The 15,990-nt window shown below is 40.4% G+C and overlaps 1 protein-coding gene across 8 annotated transcripts in view; it reads right to left on the bottom strand.

The window, feature by feature from the left end:
* RAPGEF6 (Rap guanine nucleotide exchange factor 6) overlaps positions 1-15,990 on the bottom strand; it is a 225,462-nt gene that overhangs the window by 45,706 nt on the left and 163,766 nt on the right. For all 8 annotated transcript variants that reach the window (XM_066278439.1, XM_066278445.1, XM_066278443.1 and 5 more), the window contains one exon: positions 7,193-7,576. In XM_066278439.1, coding sequence (XP_066134536.1) covers positions 7,193-7,576 — 384 coding nt within the window. The remainder of the gene's footprint in view (positions 1-7,192; positions 7,577-15,990) is intronic.

Below are 15,990 nucleotides of genomic sequence, written 5' to 3'. Positions count from 1 at the left end.
TTCTGCTTCTGGACTATAAAAGGAAGCCTACTCAGGAGTCAAAGGAATCACCTCATCACAGATTTCCCACAACTACCCATGGGCACCTGCAGTGCTCTCTGTATCAAACCCCTACCTCCCTCTGTTTTGCTGCTGGCTCCACTGTCTGTGGGGAAAAGAGAAACCACAAACCTGAAGGACAATTCAATAAAATAAAATAAAAAAAACCTAATCAAACTATAGAAAGCACAAAAAGGAACTATATGAATACCTGGAACTGAAGAATTCAATGAAAAGAAAAATGTCATCACAGAGAGCATTTACATCATGGTAGACCAAAGAGAAGGAAAAATCATTGAGACAGCTTGAGAAAAAAATGAAAGAGTAAAAGAAAACCTACATGATGTAAAGGAAACCACCAAAGAAAAAAGATAATATCTAAAGCATTGGAGTTCCAGAAGGAGACAAAAGGAGCAGAAAGCCTATTTAAAGAAATATGGCAGAGCCTGACCAGTGGTGGCGCAAAGGATAGCAGTGGTAGTCAACCTGGTCCCTAGCCCACTAGTGGGCAGTCCAGCTTTCATGGTGGGTGGTAGCAGAGCAACCAAAGTATAAATAAAAAGATTTAACAATAGTAAGTTGTTTTTATAAAGATTTATTCTGCCAAACTTAGCGAAAATCCGACATAAAGTACTTGGTAAGTAGTTATTATTATATACTTTAACTTGCTGTAACTCTGCTTTATAAATTTTATAAAGTAAAGTTACTTCCCTACTTTATAAATCACCATTACTGTGGAACCGGTGGGTGGTTAGAAAATTTTATTACTAATAGAGATATAAAAGTGGGCAGTAGGTATAAAAAGGTTGACTACCCCTGGGATAGAGCATCGACCTGGGATGCTGAGATCCTAGGTTCAAAACCCTGAAATCACTGGCTTGAGCACAAGCTCACCAGTTTGAGCATGGGGTCACCTGAATGACCCCATGCTTGATGACCCCATGTCAATGATCCCATAGCCACTGGCTTGAGCAAGGGGTCATTGGCTCAGCTGGAGTCCCCCTACACCATCAAGGCACATATGAGAACCAATCAAGAAAAACTAAAGTGATGCAACTATGAATTGATACTTATCTCTCTCCCTCTCCCCTGCTTCTTAAAAAAAAAAAAAAAAAAGAAAAAAGAAATATAGCAGACAACTTCCCAAACCAGAGAAGAGATCTGGACATCCAAGTTCAGAAAGCTAGATCACCCATTATTTCAATCCAAAACAACTTTCTTCAAAACACTTTATAATAAAACCGTCAAAAATCAAAGAGAGCCTGACCAGTGGTAGTGCAGTGGACAGAGCGTCGACCTGGGCCTGTGAGGTCCTAGGTTTGAAACCCCAAGGTTGCTGGCTTGCATGCAGGCTCACCAGCTTGTACATGGGTTCCCTGAAATGATTTCAAGGTTGCTGGCTTGAGCAACGGGCCATAGGCTTGGCTGGAAGTCCCCCATTCAAGGCATGTATGAGAAGCAATCAGTGAATAACTAAAGGGCCACAACTATGAGTTGATGCTTCTCATTTTTCTCCCTTCCTGTCTCTCTCTTCAAAAACAAACATACACCTCAAAGACAGAATTCTAAAGGCAGCAAGAGAAAAAAGATTGTAACCTACAAAGAACCCCCCATTATGCTATTAAGCAGATTTCTAATTAGAAATCATACAGGCTAGGAGAGAGTGGGATATATTCAAGGTGCTAAAAAAACACACAAAACAATGGCCAAACACAAGAATAATCTGGCAAAACTATACTAGAGAAATTAAAGACTCAAAAAAAAGGGGGGAGGGCAGAGGGAATTCACTAGCACTAAAACTGCCTTACAAGAAATGCTGAAAAGAGTTCTGCAAATTGAAATAAAATGATGATAACCAGTAACATGAAACCACATGAAAATATACAACACTGATAAAGGTAAATATATTAAATTCAGCAAAATCTCAGTACTGTAATATGCTGGTATGTTCACCACTTATCTAAAGTATAAAGGTTAAAGAACAAGAGCATCAATGATAACTATAGCCACTATAATTTGTTAATGAACACAAAATAAAACAAGGCAAATTGCTGACTGACCAGGCAGCAGTGCAATGTGTAGACCATTGGCCTGGGATGCTGAGAACCCAGGTTTGAAACTCCGAGGTTGCCCCTTGAGTGCACGCAGGCTCATCCAGCTTGAGTGTGGGATCATGGGAATGACCCATGGTCACCAGCTTGAGCCCAAGGTCGCTGGCTTGATCAAGGGGTCACAGGCTCAGCTGGAGCCCCTGTTCAAGGCACGTATAAGAAACAATCTATGAACTAAGGTGCCACCAACTATGAGTTGATTCTTCTCATCTCTCTCCCTTCCTGTCTGTCCCTCCTTCCTTCTATCTCAATGAAATAAAAAAAAAAAAAGGCAAATTGTGACATTAAAAACACAAAATGGGGAAAATAATTTTGTATGTGATTGAAGTTATCAGCACCAAATAGACTATTATAAATTGTTTTATGCAGGTCTCATGGCAACCACAAAGCAAAAATCAACAGTAGACTCAAAAGATTAAGAAAAGGGAATTAGAGCATGTATGTGTTACATGTCATTAAATCCACTCTGACTCCAGGGGAATCTATGAATGGGTGATGTCCACAATGTCTTGTCCTCAACAGCCCTGCTCAGATTCTGTAGTCTCATCCCTACGGCTTCTTTCATGGAATAAATCCATCTCTTATTTGGTTGCCTTCTTTTTCTGCTGCCTTTTATTTTTACCAGCACTACTGTCTTTACCAAAGAACCCTGGCTTCTCACTACAAAAAAAAATTACGTCACAACAAATACAATAAGGGAGTAAGAAAGGAATAATTACAAAATGGCCAGAAAATAAATAAATAATATGGAAATAGTAAGTCCTTAAATATCAATCATTACAGTAAATGTAAATGGGCTGAATTCTCCAATCAAAAGGTAGAGTGGTTAGATGGATTAAAAAAAAAAGACCCAATTATAAGCTGCTTATTAGAGACTCATTTCAACTTAAAGAACACACAAAGGCTAAAAATGAAGAAATGGAAAAATATATTCCACACAATTAGAAACCAAAAGAGAGCTGGGTTGGTTACATTTACGTCAATGTACTGTTTAAGCCGAAAACAGTAATGAGAAAAAGGTGATTATATAATGATAAAAGGGTCAACTCCTCATGAAGACATAACAATCATAAATATATGTGCACCGAACACTGAAGCATCTAATTCTATAAAGCAAATATAAACAGATCTAAAGGAAGAAATAGACAACAATACAATAATAGTGGGTGACATCAACACCCCACTTTCAGCAATGAATAGATCACTCAGACAGAAAACCAGTAAGGAAACGTTGGACTTGAACCATACTTTAGGCCAAACAGACTTAATGGACATATACATACACTATATGACATTCTATCCAACATTAACAAATTATTTACTCTTCTCAAGCATGCACAGAACATTTTCCAGGAGAGATCATAAGACAAGCCACAAAATCTATTTTGGCAATTTTAAGAAGACTGAAGTCATACCAAATATCTTTCCCAACCACAATAGTTGAAACTAGGAATTAGCAAGAGGAGAACTGAAAAAATCCACAAGTACGTTGAAATTAAACAACACACCCCTGAGCAACCAATATATCAAAAAAAAAGGGAGTTAAAAAAGAAAAACTCTAAACAAAGGAAAATAGACACACAGCATAAAACCTATGGGATACTGCTAAAGTTATAGTGATAAATGCCCATTATACAGAAAAGAAAGACCTCAAATAAATTAGCTATATGCTTCAAAAAACGGGAAAACAAAAAACCAAAAAAAACTTAGCCCAAAGTTAGAAGAAATAACTATCAGAACAAAAATAAATGAGGCCAGAAAAACAATTGAAAGGATCAAAGATATAGATAAAACAAAGAACTGTTTTTTTAAATGATAAAATTGACAAATATTTGGCCAGACCAGTGATTTTCAACTGGTGTACCATAAGATTTTTTAAAATATGCAATACCTTACTTACTGTTTAGTCAGGGTCATTGACATCTTTTCCCATAGAGTGTTAAATAAAAAAATAATAGCCAACACAATAATAGCTGTTTGGTGTGAATGAATCAAAATTATATCTATTTTTTTATCAGATAGGCAAAAAATAATTTTTTTGGTGTGCCACAGAATTCTAGTATTAATATGTGCCACATTAGGAAGAAAAAAGTTGAAAATCACTGAACCAGATTAAGAGAGAATTTAAATAAAATAAGCTATTTAATGCAGTCAGAACAGACTAATTCACTTGTGTCATCTTTGCTGAAAAGTTATGCCCTCTATATTCTTTGATATACTTTAACATGAATATAAGAATACAGAGCAAATAACTTTTTTTTTTTTTTGCATTTTTCTGAAGCTGGAAACAGGGAGAGATAGTCAGACAGACTCCTGCATGCGCCCGACCGGGATCCACCTGGCACGCCCACCATGGGGCGATGCTCTGCCCACCAGGGGGGCGATGCTCTGCCCATCCTGGGCGTCGCCATGTTGCAACCAGAGCCACTCTAGCGCCTGAGGCAGAGGCCATAGAGCCATCCCCAGCGCCCGGGCCATCTTTGCTCCAATGGAGCCTTGCTGCGGGAGGGGAAGAGAGAGACAGAGAGGAAGGCGCGGTGGAGGGGTGGAGAAGCAAATGGGCGCTTCTCCTGTGTGCCCTGGCCGGGAATCGAACCCAGAGAGCAAATAACTTTATATGAACTACTGAAAATACATATAATAAAATGTTCTTCAAAAACCCCATTTTTTCCAGCCCTGGTCAGTTGGCTCAGTGGTAGAGTGTCGGCCTGGCGTGCAGGTGTCCCAGGTTCGATTTCTGGCCAGGGCACACAGGAGAGGCGCCCATCTGCTTCTCCACCCCTCCCCCTCTCTTTCCTCTTTGTCTCTCTCTTCCCCTCCCGCAGCCGAGGCTCCATTGGAGCAAAGATGGCCCGGGCACTGAGGATGGCTCTGTGGCCTCTGCCTCAGGCGCTAGAATGGCTCTGGATGCAACAGAGCGATGCACCAGAGGGGCAGAGCATCGCCCCTGGTGGGCATGCCGGGTGGATCCCGGTCAGGCACATGCGGGAGTCTGTCTGACTGCCTCCCTGTTTCCAGCTTTGGAAAAATGCAAAAAACCCAAACAAACAAACAAACAAACCCATTTTTTCCATTGATTTTTGAGAACAAGGGAGGGGAACAGAAAGTGAGAGAGAGAAGCATCAATAACATATTGTTCCACTTAGTTGTGCACCTACTGATTGCTTCTCGCATGTGACCTGACCGGGGCTCAAAATGACAACTCTGTGGTCAAGCTGGAGCCCTCTTGGGATTGAACTAGTGACCTCAGCAGTCCAGAACAACACCATATCCACTGCGCCACCAGCCAGGGCAGAAAATAAACCTCTTGACCAAAGCAAAATCTTTCAAAACTAAATCCTTTCTTATGCTCATCTTGAGGATACTGTCTTCCCTTGGCATTAATGACATTATCATAACTGTGCTGTTCTGGTATTTCTTGCAGTTGGTCCTTTTCTCTTTGACTGGATTTTCCTCTTTACCACACAGTGAGATGACTATTTAGGTATGGTTTTTAGCCAACTATCATTTTTTTCTACACTGTCTTTTTACACAGATATCTTTCACGGTGACAATTCCTTTTCTTCATGGAGTACTTCAAACTGAGCCTGTAACTCTAAAATTCTTTACGCTTCCTTTAAAAATAGTTCAAATTTCTAGAGTTTATCAATGGCATCTCTGTTCCCGTCTTAGACCCAACTGTTAAAAGCTGTGAGATAGGTGGTCTCAATTCCTGTATTAAAAAACTGATCTTCAATTTTTCATTGACTCACTGCTACTACACAAGACAGGCAAGACTCAAAGAGGGTAACCAGGTTAATCTCTACCCAATACTTCTATAGTTCCTAGTTCAATTATACTATTGAACTGGGTAACTTCCTAAAGGTGTTTTTTATTACCACGACAGAATAATGATTAAAAAGTTTCTATAAAGATTTCAATTTTTATCATGTGAGTACCAGAACAAATCATAATTAAATTCTGGAAGGATTCTGGGAGGAGTGTATATAAATGGAATTGGTTATGGTGGAATTTGCTGTTATATGGCTTTATAAATGGCCCAAACTATAATTCCCTCCCCCCACCATCTTTAAAATTAGACTTGCTTTATGAGGAATCTCTCTGATGAGTGTCAGAAAACAAATTAAAGATATTGGTTTTTCATTATGAGTAGGGATAAGGAAGATGCTCTTAGTTCATGTAACCATTCACACATCCTGGGCTTATAAACACTGAAGGATTTTTATAATTCAATCTATCAATACCTTGTTTGGGCAGTAACACAGCCAGTGATACCCCACGCAGTGCCTGGGAAACAGGAAGAGCTCACCAAATGGTTGCCATCATTATCATCATAGTTGCTGTTGTTACAAAACAGCAATTTTAGGGTAGAGCAGTGATTTTCAACCAGTGTGCAGCAGAAGGCTCACAGGAGTGCCACAAGAAGTTTTAAGTCATGCAGTATCAGACTACTTAGTCAGGGGCACGGATCTCTTTTCCTTTATATTGTAAAGTTAAAAAAATGAGAAGAGTCAACACAATAGGTATCTGATGAGAATGAATCAAAATTATACCTATATTTTTGGTCAGATTAGCAAAAAATGTATTTTTTGCTGTGCCGCAGAATTTTAGTGATCAGTTTATGTGTGCCATGAGATGAAAAAGGCTGAAAATTACTGGGTTAGGGCATCAATACCACGCTGTGATTTTTCAGTGCCAACTCTAAGTCAGATAGGTACACCAAGATGCCCAGTCTAGAATCTGATGGTGAAGACCAGCTGCTGGGCACGCATGCAAAGAAGGTGCAATCCAACAGAGGGGGACAAAAGAGGAAAGGAGGCAAGGCAATCACCCATAGTCACCCCCCCCCAAATAAAATGTCATAGAAAGATGGAAGAAACAAAGAGCCAATACTACCAGAATGGAAAATATATTAAATTTAACAATACTTTAGAAAAACCTATTAATTAAACTTTTCCTCTCCTAGCCATTTAATTCCTAAGCAGAAAATCAACTTTATGTCTAATATGACAAAAATCATACAAATATTTGTATAAACTTACCTTATTATTGCAAACATGGAATTGAAGTTCTTACATTCTCGACAATGAAGTGCAATTTTAATAAAATGCTTAATAATCTTCATTCGTTTAAGCTGATTTGATTCGGTTAAAACCTCTGAAGCAACCCAGAATGTCTCTTGGTTTACAATGTCTTCAAACTCTTTCAAGTGAGTACTTCCTGTTTTGGAATCTAACTTAAAAAGGTCATCAATGTATTCAGTAGGTTCAATATTACGAAACAAATCAAAGTCCCTCATTGACAGCTGCGTGGCCAGCTCTATGGTGCTGAGCTGCAGCATAGACAGCTGGCTTTCCTTCACTAGTTCTTGAGCATCTTCATCTGAACATAAGGTTTCTGTTTCCATGTTATTTTTTAAATAATACCTAAAAGAAAAAAATAATTATAAGTGATTTTATATTTATAAGAGCATTTTCCTTCTTTATTATTTGCATTTTATTTTTAAGGTGAGAGGAGGGGACATAGTGGGGCAGACTCTTGCACACACCCCAAGCAGGATCCACCTAGCAACCCCCATCTGGGAGAGATGCTCACGTAAAAAAAAAATGTTAAAAAAAAAAAAAAAGAGAGGTGGCAAGATGGCGATGCAGTAGACGGATGTATCAACTTCCAACTCCCAGAACCAAAGTGGATAACAACTTATTTATTTATTTATTTTTTTGCATTTTTCCGAAACTGGAAACAGGGAGGCAGTCAGACAGACTCCCGCATGCGCCCTACCGGGATCCACCTGGCATGCCCACCAGGGGGCGATGTTCTGCCCATCTGGGGTATCGCTCTGCTGCAATCAGAGCCATTCTAGTGCCTGAGGCAGAGGCCACAGAGCCATCCTCAGCACCCGGGCAAACTTTGCTCCAGTGGAGCCTTGGCTGCGGGAGGGGAAGTGAGAGACAGAGAGGGAGGAGAGAGGGAAGGGTGGAAGAGCAGATGGGCGCTTCTCCTGTGTGCCCTGGCCGGGAATCGAACCCGGGACTTCTGCACGCCAGGCTGATGCTCTACCACTGAGCCAACCGGCCAGGGCCGATTACAACTTAATTTTAAGAGCCATCATCCGGAAAAACCAACTTTGACCTAAACTAAGAGGACTCTTTAACCGAGGAACACGGAAGAAGCCACGTTGAGACTGGTAGAAAAAGCAGAATCACGGAAAGGGCTGCCCAGCTGGCAGGAGCGAATGGCAGCCCAGAGAGACGTGGCAGGAAGACAGTTTAGTGGAGAGGGGAGGGTCCTGGGACCCAGAAACAAAGCTCCAGCCTGCAACCCAGAGCCTAGAAGAGGCGTATGGACAGTATTTAGCTGCAAAACAAGTCAGGATACTGTTTGTGAGAAAGAGACAGTTTTCTCAGACCCAGAATTCTTCTTAAAGGGACCTCACAGAACACCTCTCTCACAACCACTCACCCGGAGCTCTGAGGGATGGGAGAAAGGAGAGGACCGGAGCAGTGGGAAGGGATGGTAATCTAGGAGGCACAGACAGAAACACTTTGAGGGACAGTCACCCTAACCCCTGGGACGAGTCACTCCCCAAATCTGAAGCGAATATTTCCCCTGAAACCAGCAATACCAACAAAGGGAAGCAGGACACCAGGCAAACAAGCTCTCCTGTGGCACTCAGAGCAGAGTCGTTTAGAAGGAGGGAGTTTTAGGGACTACAGTAGCAAGTGTTAGGGTCTGAGCTCCAGCGCCCCCACCTACATTGCTGAGGGCTTGCTGGAGGGCGGGGGGAGGGGACAGGATGGGGACACTGAAGTGCGGTTCCATAGGCGGGGAGGAAGCCAGCTGGCCATGCCTGAGCTCAGTCTAGCCTGGTGAGGGCGGAGGGGATATGCCAAGCAGTCTCAGCCAGCTGCGGCCCGCCTGCAACCCCATCTGCAGGGGAAGGGCGGGGGCCAGGGAACAGGCCCGCAGCTGAGCAAAGGTGCTCACATCTGCTCTTGGAGCCAAAGCTAGTGGCCTGTGCAAAGTGCACAACCCCACCCACGGGGGCAGGGCGAAGGCTGAGACCAGCTGAGGCTTGTTGATCCAGGCACATGATCACAGACCCTCCCATGGAGAGGCAGAAACCACAGCCACAGCCACAGCAGACCAGCGCCTGCAACGCCCATACCCCAACGCCCTAGGCAGCAGCGTCAGGGGGTGGGGGGCCTGCAGACAGACCACACCTAGGGAACACAGAGGCCACACCCACTGGATTCCAGTGGCCAAACCCTTCTTATACACAGACGAAATGGGCAGGCAGAAGAAATGCAATCCAAATGAATCAAGAGAAATACCCAGAGAAGGACCTGAATGAGTCAGATATAACCAATTTACCAGATGCAGAGTTTAAAATAATAATTCTTAGGATGTTCAGAGAGCTTAGAACAACAATAGATGGTTATTACGAACACCTAAATAAAGAGATAGCAAATATAAAAAAAGACATTGGAAATAATAAAAAAGAATCAGTCAGAAATGACAAATACAATATCAGAACTGAAGACTACAATGGAAGGAATTAAAAGCAGGATGGATGAAGCTGAGGATGGAATCAGCAAGTTAGAGGTCAAGAGAAACGAAGGCACGAAAGCAGAGCAGAGAAAAGAAAAGAGACTCAAAAAGTCTGAGGAAACTCTAAGAGAGCTCTGTGACACCATGAAGAGAAATAACATCCACATCATAGGGGTTCCTGAAGAAAAGAAAGAAAAAGGAATAGAAACTTTGTTCAATCAAATCATAGCTGAAAACTTCCCTAAATTGAGGCAAGAAAAAGTCTCACATGTTCAAGTAGTACAGAGAACTCCATTAAAGAGAAACCCAAAGAAATCTACACCAAGACACATCATAATTAAAATACCAAAGCTAAGTGATAAAGAGAAAATATTAAAAGCTGCTAGAGGGAAAAAAAGCTATCACCTACAAAAAAGCCCCTGTAAGGATGACATACGACTTCTCAACAGAAACACTTGAGGCCAGAAGGGAACGGCAAGAAATATTCAAAGTAATGCAGAACAAGAACCTACAACCAAGACTACTTTATCCAAAAAGGCTATCGTTTAAAATTGAAAGAGAAATAAAAAGCTTCCCAGACAAAAATAAAAAACAAGACTCAAGGAATTCACTACAACCAAACCAATGCTGCAAGAAATGCTAAGGAGCCTGTTGTAAACAGATCAAAGGGGTAAAAGAATATAGCAAAAGAGGAATACAGCTTTAAAGAATAACATGGCAATAAACAACTACATATCAATAAAAACCTTAAATGTAAATGGATTCAATGTAAATGGATTAAATGATCCAATCAAAAGACATAGGGTAGCTGCATGCATAAGAAAACAGGACCCATACATATGCTACCTACAAGAGACACACCTTAAAACAAAAGATGCACATAGACTGAAGGTAAAAGGATGGAAAAATATTTCATGCAAATGGAAATGAAAAAAAAGTTGAGGTAGCATCTTAGAAGAAAACATAGGCAGTAAGCTCTCTGACATCTCTCACAGCAATATATTTGTTGATTTATCCTCACGGGCAAGTGAAATAAAAGACAGGATAAACAAATGGGACTATATCAAACTAAAAAGCTTTTGCACCACTAAAGACAGTCAGAACAGAATAAAAAGACAAACCACACAATGGGAGAACATATTCGACAATACGTCTGATAAGAGGTTAATAACCAAAATTCATAAAGAATTTGTAAAACTGAACACCAGGAAGACAAACAATCCAATCAAAAAATGGGCAAGAGAGAAATGGCGCCGTGAGGAGCACAACCGACAAATCTCCCCAAAATTTCAATAAGTTCATCAACCAGAGACAGAAAAATCTATCCTCGGAGCGTATTGAAGTTCCACACACTGAAGGCGAAGGCAGGATCGAGCGAAAAATTGACTAAATATATAATCAACCCTGAAGGAAATAAGTCAGACAAAGAAACACTCTGTCTTCCTCACTAACCTGAGCCAAGGGTGCTTTCACTTGGAACTGAGTCGGGGGGAACTAAGGGTGTGGAGGAGGCTAGGCTGCAGCACTGATGTTCGTTCAAGCTGAGGAAAAAGTGTGCCTGTGGTGGGTCAGCCCACGCGAGCAGCTGCCCGTGCCACGAGCAGCAGCTGCCAGCGGCATGCAGGGAGTGCGCCAAAGTGAACTTCCCTATGCCCGAGCTTCTCTGGGCGGGCGAGGCGCCTCACCCAGCCATTCAAGCTAACAATCAAGCATCGAGGGAGGGGCGCGCAGGCAGCTTGCAATCCTTTCTGGAGGAGACCTGCAGATCCAATCGCTGAAATTAGCTTAACCCACAATTTGCTCACCTCCCAACTGACCTACATGGCTCTAATTGACAAGCTCTCTCTCAGTACAGCGGTCCAAGACAAGAGATGTGATATTTTTTAGTGCCTCTTGCTAAAGGGGTGGGGGCAACTTCTGATTGGCAGAGCTTTCATACTCAGGGATATACGCTAAAAAGAGAGACTTGGCAGATGTTAAGACCTCCTGTACTGCAGGCAGCAACTGGGGCATCTTCTTCCCAGCCAAAACAGGTTACAAAGTGCGGAAAGCCTGGGGAGAGTGGTCCCACAGAGTGCTAGGCATGCTGAACAGGCCTGGAGGCTCATAGAAAGTCATTGTGAGAGCAATTGGCTCCCAGCCCCGCCTGATTACACTGGTGGCTCTGACTGCCAGAGCCTTACTCAGAGCCCTGCATTGAGTGGGGATAGAGTGGGGATTTGCCAGCTCTTTGAGCCTCTTACTATCCAGGCAGAGGCGGCAGCAGCCTCATAGCTGGATCATTAGGCTGCTAATTCAGGAAGGAGAGACTAGGAGAGACGCTCCAGGAAAACGCACTCTCTCATTGTCGGAGCCTCCAAACGCTAAAAAGCCTTGACTACCAATGAGACCGAAGCCAAATATATGACACTGCCATAGAGTCTTATCAACTGCAAATCCCTACCTAAGCATGCCACAGGGGCAGAGCCTGGGGTACAGAGTCACCGACCAGGAAGAGGGAGAGAAAAGAAAAGGGAAGAAGTAGTTAACCTCTCAAAATCAAGAAAAATCCACAGACTTTATAACTTGTTCCACTATTTTTTTGTATCTTTCATCTTCCTGCCTTTATTATTATTATTTCTATTTCTTCTACCTTGGTCCTTTTATTCTCTGCCAATCTTATTCTTTCCTTTTCTTGAACTATACTACCCATAAGTGTTAAATTTTATTTCTTTTCTTCTTCCTTAGTCTCCCTGAGGGTTACACTCCAAAACCCTAACTCTCTCTCTCTCTCTTTGTTTTTTTTCTTTTTTCTTCCTTTCCTTTTCCCCTTTTTCTTATTTCTCCCTTTCTATTAGTTTCTTCTTTTCTCCTTTTACTTTTCCTTTCATTCAATCCTCATTCACGAACAAATTATTTAATTTGGGACTCAAGTTTTTTTTGTGTGACATTTTGGGTGCTTTTTATTTTGCTTTGTAACTCATTAGCATTCCTCCCAACCCAGGATCTCCATTCTATTTAGTCTTTGCTCCACTTATTACAATAGTTATTTTTTTCCCCTTTTCCCTGTTTCCCTCATATCCCTCTCATTATATCTCTTAGTCGGCCAACATTTACAAGCAAATCATTTTATACTTGACCCAAATTTTCTCCTTTTTTGTATTTTGTGGGTCCCTACTTCCTTTTTTGACCCTTGAACAGTTCCCCCCAACTCAGGCCCTCCGTTATAGGCAGTTTTTGTTCCATTTAGCATAATATAATTCACAGTTCATCACGATATTTTCCTAAGGAGGAAGGGAGAAGAGGGGAAGAGAAGAAAGAAAAGGGGAAGGAAATAGTAAATTATTATTGGGGGTTTTTTCCATTTTTTTTTACTTTTTATTCTTTATTAATTCTCATTAGAGCTATCAAAAAGACCACCCTCAGATGCCATTAAGAAAAAGGAAATTGAATATCATGGATACAAAAGATAGAGAAGTAACACAGATAGATGTGGAAAAATCTATGGAGAAAAAATTTAATATATTGGAAACCTTGGAGCTAAATGACAGAGAATTTAAAATAGAAATACTAAAAATACTCAGAAATATACAAGAAAACACAGAAAGGCAATTTAGGGAGCTCAGAAAACAACTCAACGAGCACAAAGAATATATTACCAAGGAAATTGAAACTATAAACAAATCAAACAGAGATGAAAAACTCAATTCATGAACTGAAAAACGAGGTAACAAGCTTAGCTAATAGAACAGGCCATATAGAAGGTAGGATTAGTGACATAGAAGATAAGCAACTTCAGGCACAACAGAGAGAAGAGAGAGAATCAAAAATTTAAAAAAAAATGAGAAAGCCCTAAAGGAATTGTCTGACTTCATCAAAAAAGAATAACATAAGAATAATAGGTATATCAGAGGGAGAAGAGAGAGAAAATGGAATGGAGAATATATTCAAACAAATAATAGACAAGAACTTCCCAAGCCTGTGGAAAGAATTAAAGCCTCAAATTCAAGAAGCAAACAGAACACCGAGTTTTCTTAACCACAACAAACCTACTCCAAGGCACATCATAATGAAAATGGCACACACCAACGACAAAAAAAAAATTCTCAAGGCAGCCAGGGAAAAGAAGAATACAACATATAAGGAAGGCCTATTAGGTTATCATAAGATTTCTCAGCAGAAACTCTATAAGCTAGAAGAGAGTGGACCCCAATATTTAAAGTCCTGAAAGAGGAACTTTCAGCCATGAATACTATACCCATCAAAGCTATCCTTCAAGTATGAAGGAGAAATAAAAACATTCACAAATACAGAAAAGATGAGGGAATTTATCATCAGAAAACCCCCACTCCAGGAAATACTAAAGGGGGTTTTCCAACCAGATTCAAAGAAAAAAACAAAACAAAACCACAAGTTAAAGCTCCATCAAGAGCACAATAAAACCAAATTTAAATTGTGACAAAAGCAAAAAAAAAGGGGAGAAGACGGAGATTAAAAGTAGCAAAGAACGATGAAGTGCAGAAACACTCATAAGATAGTGTACTACAATGAATATGGTAGGTACCCTTTTCATTACTTAATGGTAACCACACTTGAAAAAACCACCACAGAAGCATATGACTTAAAAAAGGTAGCAACAGCCTGACCTGTGGTGGCGCAGTGGATAAAGCATCAACCTGGAAATGCTGAGGTCGCCGGTTCAAAACCCTGGGCTTGCCTGGTCAAGGCACATATGGGAGTTGATGCTTCCAGCTCCTCCCCCCTTCTCTCTCTCTGTTTCTCTCTCTCTCCCTCTCTCTCTCCTCTCCAAAAATGAATAAATAAAATTAAAAAAAAAAAAAAAGAAAAAAAAAAAAAGGTAGCAACAGAAGAAGGTATGGAATACAAACAAACAAAAACAAATGATAGAAAAAACAAAAGAGAAGAATTAAACAAGATACAAAATTAACAGAAAGCAATTTATAAAATGGCAATAGGGAACCCACAAGTGTCAATAATTACACTAAATGTAAATGGATTAAACTCACCAATAAAATGACACAGAGTAGCAGACTGGATTAAAAAAGAAAATCCAACTGTATGCTGCCTATAAGAAATACATCTAAGCAACAAGGATAAAAACAAATTCAAAGTGAAAGGCTGGAACAATACTCCAAGCAAATAACATCCAAAAAAAAACAAACAGGTGTAGCAATACTCATATCTGATAATGCTGACTATAAGACAGAAAAAGTACTCAGACAAAAATGGTCATTTCATAATGATTAAGGGGACACTGAATTAAGAAGACATAACAATCCTTAATATATATGCACCAAACCAAGGAGCACCAAAATATATGACAGTTACTTACTGACCTAAAAGCAAAAACTGACAAAAATACAATCATACTTGGAGACCTCATAACACCGCTGATGGCTCTAGATCGGTCATCCAATCAGAGAATCAATAAAGATATATTGGCCTTAAACAAAACACTAGAGCACCTGGATATGATAGACATCTACAAGACATTTCATCCTAAAGTGACAGAGTATACATTTTTCTCTAGTGTATATGGAACATTTTCAAGAACTGACCATATGTTGGGCCATAAAAACAACATCAGCAAATTCAGAAAAATTGAAATTGTACCAAGCATATTTTCTGATCATAAAGCCTTGAAACTAGAATTCAACTGCAAAAAAGAGGGGAAAAAACCCACAAAAATGTGGAAACTAAACAACATACTTTAAAAAAATGAATAGGTCAAAGAAGAAATAAGCGCAGAGATCAAAAGATATATACAGACAAATGAAAATGACAATACGACATATCAGAATCTCTGGGATGCTGCAAAAGCACTAATAAGAGGGAAGTTCATATCACTTCAGGCCTATATGAACAAACAAGAGAGAGCCCACGTGAACCACTTAACCTCACATCTTAAGGAACTAGAAAAAGAAAAACAAAGATAACCCGAAACCAGCCAAAGAAAGGAAATAATAAAAATCAGAGCAGAAATAAATGAAATAGAGAACAGAAAAACTATAGAAAAAATTAATAAAACAAGGCGCTGGTTCTTTGAAAAGATCAACATAGGCCTGACCTGTGGTGGCGCAGTGGATAAAGCGTCAACCTGGAAATGCTGAGGTCGCCGGTTCGAAACCCTGGGCTTGCCTGGTCAAGGCACATATGGAAGTTGATGCTTCCAGCTCCTCCCCCCCTTCTCTCTCTCTGTCTCTCCTCTCCCTCTCTCTCCCTCTCTCTCTGTCTCTCCTCTCTCAAAAATGAATAAATAAATAAATAACTAAGCTTTAAAAAAAAAAAA

Source organism: Saccopteryx bilineata, chromosome 4, assembly GCF_036850765.1.
Source record: "Saccopteryx bilineata isolate mSacBil1 chromosome 4, mSacBil1_pri_phased_curated, whole genome shotgun sequence".
Classification (NCBI taxonomy): Eukaryota; Metazoa; Chordata; class Mammalia; order Chiroptera; family Emballonuridae; genus Saccopteryx; species Saccopteryx bilineata.
Note: the sequence above shows the minus strand (reverse complement) of the source record. Positions and strands in the feature narration are given on the sequence as shown.